Here is an 11,465-nt window from a genome sequence, read left to right as displayed (position 1 = left end):
AGTACAGGAGTTATGCTACAATTAGATAAAGGGATAGAAGAAGAGATACTTCAGTTTTATAAGCAACTGCTAGGGACTGCTAATGCATCAATGCATGCTATACAACCCAATATAATGACTAAATGTCTTATACTTACAAGAAGCTAGCAACAAGCACTTAGCAGAGCATCCACCAAAGAAGAAGTCTACCAGGCATTACAAGGGATTGATGATTCAAAAGCCCCAAGAGGTGACGAATTTAATTTATGTTTTTTCAAAAGGGCATGGGCTACTATTGGGGATGAGGTAACTAATGTAGTCCTTAACATCTTCGAGACTAATGTCATGTATGAACTAATTAATTGCACTGTTGTCACATTAGTCCCAAAACTTAAGAACCCCTCCTCTGTGAAAGAGTTTAGGCCTATATCCTGTTGCACCATAATGTATACAATTACATCTAAAATTCTCTCAAATAGGCTTTAGGGGGTCATGAATGAACTGATTAATAAAGGCCAAGCTGCCTTTCTGCATGGTCAGGTGATCATTAATGATAATATTATCCTCAGTCATGAATTAGTAAAGGGGTATGGGAGAAAAGAAATTTCACCAAGATGCATGCTCAAGATAGATATGCAAAAATCCTATGACTCCTTAGAGTGGGTGTTCCTAGAGCAAGTCCTCATTGGGTTGAATTTTCCTGAGAACTTTGTGAAGTGGATTATGATATGTGTCAAAACAATCTCCTACTCTATTATAGTTAATTGTAAGGCAACTACACCATTTGCTACAAAAAGAAGAGTGAGACAGGGTTATCCCCTATCACCATATCTCTTTGTGATAGCATTGGAATACTTTACTAGACTACTGAAGGCTTTGAAGGATAAACCAAACTTCAATTATCATCCTAGGTGTGTCAAGCTGAATATAGTACAACTAGAATTTTCAGATGACCTACTGCTATTTTACAGAGGAGATGTGATCTCCGCTAAGATGCTTTTTGAATGCTTTAAGAATTTCTCTAAGGCATCTGGATTAGTTGCAATTCAAGGGAAAACTCTATCTACTTTGGAGGGGTCTAACCATCTATTCAACAGGAATTAACTCAAACATTGGTCTTCAAAGTTGTCACTTTATCATTCAGATACCTAGGAGTATCTCTAAGCTCAAAAAGGCTATCAATAGAACAATGTCCACCACTACTGGACAAGATGATAGGAAGGCACCTCATGGACTGCAAGATTCCTATCTTATGCAGGTAGGTTGTACCTAATTAAAGTGCGCTCACATACTGCTTATAAAGATCATCCAGCTTATTGAAACAATATGTAGAATATACCTCTGGACAGGAGCTGCAGAATGTTCAAAAAAGGCTCTGATTGCCTAGGATAAACTATGTCTACCTAAAGTAGCAGAAGGCATAAATGTAACAAATATTGCCTTATGGAATAGTATGGATCAGGTAGGTTCATACATATTATATAAAGGGGAATACAATAAGAGGAGTGAATCCAAAGCAAGTCTCCTGGGTTGTGCAAAAGATTCTCAAAGCAGGATAATACCTTGAGGATGCTGGCTTAACAGTAGAAGAGATCATGAACATGGACAACATCTCAATAAGGGCAATGTATAATAAGATGAAGAGTGACTACCCCAAAACTCATTGGAGGAGGCTAATATGCAATAACCAAAGCAATCCAAGATGGTCATTCATTCTATACATGGCAGTGCAAAACAGGTTGTACACGAGAGATAGACTAATCAAATGGCAATCCAAAGTAGTCCAATATGCCCTCTGTGTGAGCAAGACCAAGAAACCACTCAACACCTATTCTTTGAGTGCAATGTGGCAGCTAAGATATGGCAGCAAATTCTAAAATGGAAAAGTATTAAAAGAGTTGTATTGGAATGGAATGAGGGGATATCATAGGCAGTACGCAATGCAAATGATAAATGTGGGAAAGCTGAAATCTATATGATGGCTTTCTCTGAGAGCATTTACTACGTTTGGCGGGAAAGGAACCTAAAATTGTTCCAAAACAAGAGAAGACCAGCGGATGTGATTACAATGATGATCATACAAGATGTACACTGCAGAGGGAGTAAACTGCCAAGGCTAACCAAGCATATTGCAGTGAATTTCTATCCATGATGTAGAAGTGAGAACTTCTAACCAGGTGCAACTAGTTGGTATTTTCTAAATACTATAGGAATTTGTGTGTATTAGATAAAGTCGAAGAAGTTCTTGATGTACGATAAAGTTGAGGTTGCATGTCTAACTTTAGGGGAAATTGTTATAATTGTACATTGTTCTCAAATAATAGAAAATATATTTACCACCAAAAAAAAAAATTAGAGCACAATGCTTCATATAAGTGTTTGCTCAATGTAGAGATGGTTCTTATTTAAAGCTCGTAAGGCCTTCCTATAGACTCATATCTTGAGTAGATTTACTTCAACAATTAATGTGGGACAAAATCCACTAGAAGACAAAAGAAAGGTAAACTGTTGCGTTACACGCTGCTTCATTGTTGACAAGCTGCTACATAATTAATTGACAAGCTCCTGCATAAGGCTGTATTCTGGGCCGGATTCGGGCCTAAATGGGCTAAATTGCCCGGGCCAAACGGTCCCGGGCTTTGGCGGTTTCGGGCCAAACGGTCCGGATGGGTGGAACCGGCCCACTATGGGACTAAGCCCACATGATCCAGGGCTAAATGGGTCGGGCCCACGGGCCTAAACGAGCCTAAGTGTTCCGGGCTATTTTTTTTGAATTTTTTTTATCTAAGACAATTTCTTGTAAACTATATATATATTGCCTTATATATATTATATGTATTTAGATATATATATATATATATATATATATATATATATATATATATATATATATATATATGCCAAAGAATAAATTGCATTATATATATATTATATATATAATATATATTATATCAAATTTAAACACAAAATAAATTGTAAAGAAATATTCAAGGGAATGTCTAATAATTTTTATTATTAGGACATTAACAAAAAATGACAATATCTTTCTTAGTCTTCCTCTCCCCAATGGAATGAGCACAACAAGGCACTAATACCACCATTAAAAGGGGGAAAAACTAAGGAAGATGTGTCAAAGTACAAGCTACATATTAGTCTATGTATTATCTCTAACAAATCTCATAAATCCTTCAAGGTCCGGAGGAATTTCCATTGGTGGTGGTGGAAAAGAAGCTTGTTCATCACCGCTTCCAGGCGAAGCAGCATCCTGTGCAAGTTCCGCAGCATTTCTTCATAAGCTTCATCTATCTCCGCTTGTGATTCTGCAAGTCCAAAGTTTCTTCTTTTCGAACGGATCCAATCTCTGTAGAGTACTGATTTTTCCAAGATCTCCCTCATAGACGCTCTATGATCACCAATTTGAAGCCTCGCTTGACTGAAAGCGCTCTTCGATGTCACTGTTGAAGCTTGGACACTTAAAATATCTCGAGTCATCCTTGAAAGAACCGGATAGTATTTTTGTTTCTCCTTCCACTATTCCAAAACATCGAAGGAGCCGTCGGGATTCTCTGATTCAAGTCCCTGCAACAAATAAACTTGAAGCTCATTTAGTTGTGAACTATCACCAATATTATCACCTTGAGAACTCCTGAACTCCGTCCAAGAACTAAGGGCTTTTAGGCCCGCAGTTCTTTTAGATGATTGCGAACTAGACGAAGTAGGAGTTGGAACATTTGTTCTAGCATGATCTAAGGCAAGTTGATAAGCATTATAAATTGTTTGAGCATTTATTTTAATTGAGGCTTTTGCATCTCCAAGTGTAGCAAATTCCTCAGCTGAAAGTGATAAAGCGTTATAAATTTTTGTGTACCAAAAATGAGGATCTCCTAATCTCGATGACGGGTTTTCTAATCTCATATCCAACTGGTTCGATGGAACCCGGGGTCGGTATTAATTCATTACATTTTAATCCCAATTTGTCATGCAATAAATGAGCCCGATTTCGATCGTACACAAAAGTGTTACTTGCAAGATTCAAAGCTAAATATTTGTTGGAGTGTGGGAACATGAAATCTCTCATTGATAGCTGGCAAAAAAAAACACTAAAAGTGAAAAGATGTTTTAAAACCACTAGCACGTATAATTAGTCCATAACCCCCTCAGTTCTCTTTAACTTCATAATATACATAATACATATGATGACTTCTAATTGAGTTTCCTTCATCTCAAACCATGTTCTCATGTCGAGAGAGAGCGAAAGAGTTCCTAAGGAGTGACAAAAGAGAAGGTAGATTGAAAAAGAAGGTCTCCAACAACCAACTCACCTGATTTTTGTTGGTTAGAGGTGAAAGTCATGGCTTCAGTGTCACTTCAATATTTACTTCGAACAAAAGGAACCCTTGTTGACAAAACATGAGAGTGGAAGAGGTATAAATACATAGTCCATCCGTTTTAATTTATATGACACATTTCGCTTATCGAAAGTTAAATTGTAATATTTTTTAAAAAAAAATTGATCATATTGACATGAGAAAAATTACAATTTATAGTACTTTTCGTATTATTTGTGAATATCCAAATTTCAATTTTGAAATATTGAGTTGAACTAATCTAGTTTAGCCTCAAAATTTAATCAAATTAATTATCGATAAGCAAAATGTGTCGTCACAATTGAAATTGAGGGAGGACCTTTTTAAACCTAAACTATAGCGGAATACGAACAATTTAATGATACCGATAAAAGTCTTCCACGTACAATAATTGTGAGTTTGATTCTAACTATATATTTCCTTTCTCCTATGATCCTCATGTAATAGAAATTCTATTTAACCAGTTTTATACGAATTTAAACTACCACGTCCTATAAAATCCAATTAAGTCAAACAAATTTGTAACTCTATTGGATTGTGATGTACTCAATCTATTGTGCAAAATGATGATCTATTCTGGTTAAATATTTTCTTTTAATATAAGAAAAAATGATAGGGGTCTCATAAATACCCTCATGGCACCTCGAAAGTTACTAGTTTTATATTGGGATCGAAATAACATAACGCATGCAAAAGCTAACAATGCAAAGTTGATGGACAATAAATCAAACAAGTAAAAAATATACTAAAGAATATGACATTATAATGGGATTTGGTAAATTGACCTACATATAAAATTAGTATAAAAATATAAAAATTATTGAGAGAAAAATCTCTCCTAAACAAGACTCTTTAATGACTACATTGTGAATTGTTGTTATTCTTGTTGTGAGGAAAAAATGTCAATTTATAGAAGTACAAAAATTTTCCAACAAAAGGATAAGACATATGAAAGATATTTATTCATTTTAGGAGTTTTTTTTCATTCCTTCAAAAAATAGAGTCCTAATAGATAAAAATATTCAGGGCAAAATCCTAACAATTCTCCCCTTCACCTAAATTTTCTTGACGAATTTTGATTCACCTTCTTTCTTCATCACTGTTGCTTGTCATTATTAAAAACAGGTATGAGTTAAAATTGGAGCCACGTGCATTAAAAGTGACCACGGGTTTAAAAAAACTTTTGGTTTTAAAGACCCAGCAATAAGAATGTTGAAAATATATGGTTGAAAGTCTTCATGTAGTATTTCAAAATGATTTTTTTTGGGATGAAAATCTTCATTATCGTCAAATTGATTGTTACTTGATTTGAACCCGCTGCTACGGTCTCCAGAATATTTGTGAGCCATTAAAGACCCACAAGTTTTACACTTAACCTTATTTTATTCTCTTAGTTGAGTAAAAAGTGCCAAACAAGAGATGTTTCAGGCCGTTTAGAAGGTTGTCTATTAAAAGTAGGGGGTTACTACAGGAAGGTCAAGCGGGGCATCATTTGGATTATTATCAGCTGAGTTATTAACAGGACTAGTAGGTGTATCATCTAAATCTGGTTGCGTTTCATCTAAATCATCATTTTCCTCATCATTTTCAAAGATAGTTTGATTAGGATAAAAAACATTCATAATTTCATCATTTAATTGTTGACCTGGTGCAACATCATGACAAAATTGACTATCGAAAAATTGAAAACAAGGGTTATCACTATCAAGAATAACAGGTGGAGGAGGACGGATAACAGGTGGAGGAGGACGGATAACAGGTGGAGGAGGACGGATAACAGGTCTGGGTCGGGGAGCCGGGGGAAGAGTAGTAGCTTGGCGACTAGATTCACCAATTTTAGATTTTCCCTTACCCTTACCACCAAATATTTTTTTCAAAGAAAAGTCCATATTAATTATAATTATACTAACTAAACAAACAAAACTATAATATTAAAATTTAAGAGTTGAAACGAGTTTACCGAAGTGACGAACAACTTCTTGAAAATTGAATATCGTTGAAGAATTGAATACTTCAATTCACCAACTTCACAATTTTTCACGAAATTGCAATAATAAAGTAAACAATTATAGAAGAAAATTAGAGAGATTGATGAATTTGTGAGTAAAAATGAAAGAATGAGGAGGTATTTATAGTTGAGAATAGGGAAAAGTGTAATTATAAAAAGTTTGGGGTTAAAACAAAGTTTGGGGGTCAAATGACTATTTTTGAAAATGCCAAACGGCTAAAATTGAAGGTCAATGGCTACTTTTTAAATTTCAGGCCATTGCCCTTTTTTATTTTTTTTATTTTTTTTTGAAAAAGTGTAATTATAGCTGTTTAACCTGGTTGAACCGATCCAAGCCCGCCTGCTGATCCCGGTCTCGCGAGCTATTTGGTGAGGACCAGTCCACTGTGGGCTTTTAGGACCGGTAGGGTTTGGCCCGTTTGCAAACGTTCACGGGCTGGCCCCGGCCCACAACACAGTCTTACTCCTCAGTAGGTGACAAGATCCTGAATCAGTAATCTATGATGGACGGTGTATCCTTTGCATCTACTAATTAACTTCTAATTAAACAAAATAACACAAAACCTGATGGAGGCTACTTTCATGGGAAAATCCATTAGCTCCAACAATGGCCTTATGTGCCTGCACCTCAAGCCCACTGTACTCTTCTACCTACAAATATAATAAAATTGGTCAATAGAAAAGCACCCAAAAAAAAAAGCATCTTTAAAACTGGTAAAATATCTCTAGCTAAGAGTAGAGGTACAGTAGTACCATTTTGCTTGTCTCGATTATATGCTTTGAATTAATCCCAGTGCAGAGACCACCGAGTACTTGCTCTCCACGACATTTTAGTGTCATCACAATCTATTTCAGTAAAGGGAAAGTTAAAAGATGAATTAAGCGAAATGGACCATATATAAGTAGTGAAAAGTGCAAAAGAATCCCCATATATTTTTCAACTATGCCATTACTTCTCTTAAGTCTATGGACCTCAAATAATATTGAAGTTTATTTGTACAAAAGTTAAAACACAAACTGACCTCCTCTAGAGAACCATTTCCAGCTCTTTCACCAATGCCGTTGACAGTCACATCTACTAATCTTGCCCCTGCACACACTCCCTGAAATTCAACACGTGTAAACTTCAATGGAGTATTTTATTAGGCAATTTAGTCTTTACAGTCAGTGTATGCGCTACTATTAGACATAAAATTAGGAATTGAACACATACAGCTAAGGTGTTGGCAGTAGCAAGGCCAAGATCGTCGTGACAGTGTGTTGAAATGATTACATCTTCGACTCCTGGAGTATTGGCTTTTATGTCAGCAATTAATTGTCCAAATTCACTGGGCAAATTGCATCCAAGAGTATCACCGATGCAAAAGCCTGTTGCGCCAGCTTTGATAACTTCTCCGATAACATGATAAATGAACTCTCTATCAGATCCGATACCAATAAACCAAAAAGGAGAAAGAAAACTAAGACTCACAAAAAGACAAAGATGCAAAAATGTTGAGAATCGAGGGGTTACTGTATATCCAGATAATATGGCAACAAAATATACGCTTTTGAAAATTGTACAAGAAATATGTAAAACAAATCAAATTTTTAGGCTTAAAGGACTGCAGAAATTTTTCATACATCTTACTGTACTTCTTATCAACTAATAGCCTATTTGGAATTTCTAAAATCACCTTATTTTGATAAATGTTCTTTTTTAAAAGAATTTTTTCAAATGTACTTTTGGTGTTTGACTAATCAATTCGAAAAATATTTTTGAGCATCAATTAGTACTCGGTCAAACTTTTAAAAAATGCTTCAAGATTTATTTTCTCACAAGTGTTCTTGTTTAAAAAAAAGTACTTTTGAACAAAACTTACTTTTTCTTCTTCTCAAAAATAAATTCTTGTTCTACTCAAAAACACTGATTTTTTCCAAAAACTTGTATTTAGAAGAAAATGAATACTTTTGGCCAAATAGGCTAGAAATCTTCATGACAGTTAAGTGGCGCTTATTTGTCTAAAAAGGAATTTGAAGTCTAGAGAAAAGTTTTTGTAAAAACATATTTTTCTAATTTTCTTTACAACGTTACTTTTTAAGAAGGAAATTTTGCACAAAATACAGTCTGAACTGTATTGCACTTCTGTAGTCATGTTTTTAAGTTTTTGTCTGTATAGCCAACATTCTTTTTGCAATAATGTACGTACATTTATACATTATTATACACTTATTATAATTAATGTATCAATCTTGTTTAAAAGTATATATTACTAGTATAGAAGAGATATTTATACATATTTTATATTGTTATAGACTATTATACAAATTTATAAATAGATTGGGTTTCGTTTCCTTGGTACTCAGCTCACGAAGCTCCATACAAAATAGGTCAAAAAACATCACCAAATGAATCTCAAACTCTAGTACGAGCTTCACCCAAACAATTTCACAAATATTAATCAATACCCTTTTGATTTCCTTCAATAAATTTTTAGATCTGGAATACAAGTTCTTAAAGAATTCCAAATCTGAAAAGGTTTGAACTCATTATGGCTGTCCAACGGGACGAGACGGGACGACATTTAAGCGAGATGGAGGCGGGACGAGACGAAACGGGACGGGACAAACGGGACGAAACGTTCGTCCCATCCCGTCCCGCTAACAAACGGGATAGGACGGGACGGGACGGGACGGGTTCGTGGGCCTTAAGTGTAATTTTTTTTTTTAAAAATGTCTAGTTTTTGAAATTTACTATGTTTTTAAAGTTTGCAACGGCTAGATTTTTGACTTATTTAATAAACTTAAATGTTACTATGTTAAAATGAAAATTAGAAAACTAAGTAAAGAATTATAAAATATTAAAACAAAAGACTTGTAATGAAATATTCTAGTAATTATAAATTTATAATAGAGTTATAATTTATTTAATATAATTTCAAAGTATTAACTATTAAGTAACTAAGACAATTCATAAATAAAATTCAACGCTTAGAGCCTTTTATTTTATTAATAAAACTTTCAAATCTCAAATACAAATATAATTCTTTTGAAGAGCACCTAATCTACGCAGCCACCTTCTAGGAAGGGTTCTGTTTGAACTAGGCCTCTTAGTAGCCAATTACAAATTATCATACTAATATTTGTAAGCTGCTATATAGCTTCTTTGTAACTTATCAATAATATCTCTCGGACATTCTGCTGGAATTGGCAATGTTGATTGATGTTCCATGAGCTTCGTGTCGTCATCGCTCCCAGTGGTTAGTATCTCATTGTATTCTTCTTCTTCCCTAGTAGTTAATTTTTCAAAACCAAGATTTCTTCTTTCTGCATTAATCCAATCTCTGAATAATACGGAAATCTCTAGACTGTCCTCCGCTAATGAATGTCTATGATCTCCAATTTGAAATCTTGCCGCGCTAAAAGCGCTCTCCGATGCTACTGATGATGCTTGAATAGCCAGGATATCTCGGACCATAATTGAAAGTGTTGGAAAAGCCTTGCCACGCTCCCTCCACCATGACAAAAGTTGTTCCTTGCCTTCTTCGTCTTTAATATTTTCCAATCCTTGATTAAGATAAGAATCAAGTTCATCATCAATAGAGGAATCAAAACCTGTTATATCATCCATATCTTCCCATAAAACTTCTGCTCTAGACTTAGAAGTAGAAGGAGTAGTTCCACAACCAGTTGTATCCATAGATTTATATTTATCAAACATTGATCTAACATAAGAATATATGCTAACTTGGCAGTTTTCGAGAGATGGTTGTTCATTTTCTTGAATTTCTAAATTCTCATAAATTTTACGAACAAGTCCCTTTGCACCTCTTAGTTTTAAAGATGAGTTAAGTACAGTAGAAATTAAATAAACTTCGGGAATAGGGAAAAAATACTTTTTAAATTTTAAAATCATTTCTTTAATGACCGGTGCATAAGTTGGATTTTTTTATACTTACCAAATACAACAGAAATTCCACAAATATACCACAATATTTGTGTAATAGTAGGATAATATATACCAGAAAATTATTTTGTAGCATAATAAAAATTTTCTAAAAATTTAGTAAGCTCTCTGATCTTATCCCAATCAGAATCAATAATTTGATCAACAGGGTGAGCATTATGCATATTAAATACTTTTTGGATAGGCACCCGATAATTATAAGCAACTTTAAGCATTTCATAAGTAGAATTTCACCTAGTACAAACATCTTTTGGAACTTTTCTAAATGGAAGGTTAGCACTAGCACATTGTTGAGCAAATTCACGAATTCTACTTTGTTTATGAGCACGAAAAATATAGCCACAAGCATGTTGTATTTTACTACAAGCATCAGAAAATAAATTAAGACCATCTTTTACAACCAAGTTAAAAATATGACATGCACATCTAACATGAAAAATTGTTGGATTAATTGGACAAAGTCTAGATTTTAAGCTATTTGCTGCGGTTGTGTTAGAGGAAGCATTATCTAAGGTGATAGTTAAAACTTTATTAATGAGTCCATAAAAATCAAGTATTTGTAGAACAGTAGTTGCAATATATGCTCCAGTATGTTTTGAATCAACAAATTTATAACCAATAATACGTTTTTGCAAGTTCCACTGATGATCAACCCAATGACATGTAATAGTTAAATAATCACAACCATTAGGACTACGACCTATATCAGATGTGATAGACACTTTACAATCTAAGTGAAAAAATACACAACGAATATACTGAAGATATTCGGTTTGAAATTTAAAAACATCATTTCTAACCGTGGACTTAGGAAAACCTTGAAAAGCAGCGTTATAAGTTTCTTGTATATAATGCACAAAAGCAGGGTGAGAAGGGAAAGTAAAAGGTAAGCCACAGACAGCCACCATTTTTGCTAAGTTCTCACGATCTCTATCTTTGTTATATTTGCGTAAAACATGACCAGAAGCAGGGTCAAGTTGTTGTTGAATTTGATTAGAACCAGATCCGCTAGGAGTGTCAGTACTGATAGTAGGATCTATAATTTTTTCGGCTTCTATGTTAGCTTGTATCCATAAAGATTTGTGATCCCTTATTAAGTGTCTACTTAAACCCCCCGTCCCACCACTTGTTGTGTGTGCAAATACTTGCTTACATTTTTCACATA

The 11,465-nt window shown here is 34.3% G+C and overlaps 1 protein-coding gene across 1 annotated transcript; it reads right to left on the bottom strand.

Moving 5' to 3' along the window:
- Nucleotides 1-3,003: 3,003 nt before the first annotated feature.
- Nucleotides 3,004-10,033, bottom strand: LOC104213330 (uncharacterized). The gene is made up of 6 exons (XM_070163578.1): nt 9,471-10,033; nt 7,568-7,901; nt 7,377-7,457; nt 7,108-7,200; nt 6,919-7,005; nt 3,004-6,839 (listed from the first exon to the last, which is right to left on the bottom strand). The coding sequence occupies exons 1-6, from the start codon at nt 10,031-10,033 to the stop codon at nt 6,822-6,824; spliced, it is 1,176 nt and encodes a 391-aa protein (XP_070019679.1). The 3' UTR covers nt 3,004-6,821.
- Nucleotides 10,034-11,465: the final 1,432 nt, after the last annotated feature.

The sequence above is a fragment of the Nicotiana sylvestris genome, chromosome 12 (assembly GCF_000393655.2).
Source record: "Nicotiana sylvestris chromosome 12, ASM39365v2, whole genome shotgun sequence".
In the NCBI taxonomy this organism is placed as follows: domain Eukaryota; kingdom Viridiplantae; phylum Streptophyta; class Magnoliopsida; order Solanales; family Solanaceae; genus Nicotiana; species Nicotiana sylvestris.
This window is presented reverse-complemented; position numbering and strand designations above follow the sequence as displayed.

What these genes read in the sequence shown, in the direction of transcription:
- LOC104213330 (XM_070163578.1), bottom strand. Translation starts at nt 10,033, where the DNA reads ATGGATACAACTGGTTGTGGAACTACTCCTTCTACTTCTAAGTCTAGA. An exon ending in ATAGCAGCTTACAAATATTA is followed by an intron (nt 7,902 to 9,470) that starts GTATGATAATTT and finishes AATTTTCAAAAG; the next exon opens with CGTATATTTTGTTGCCATAT. An exon ending in TAATCGAGACAAGCAAAATG is followed by an intron (nt 7,006 to 7,107) that starts GTACTACTGTAC and finishes TTATATTTGTAG; the next exon opens with GTAGAAGAGTACAGTGGGCT.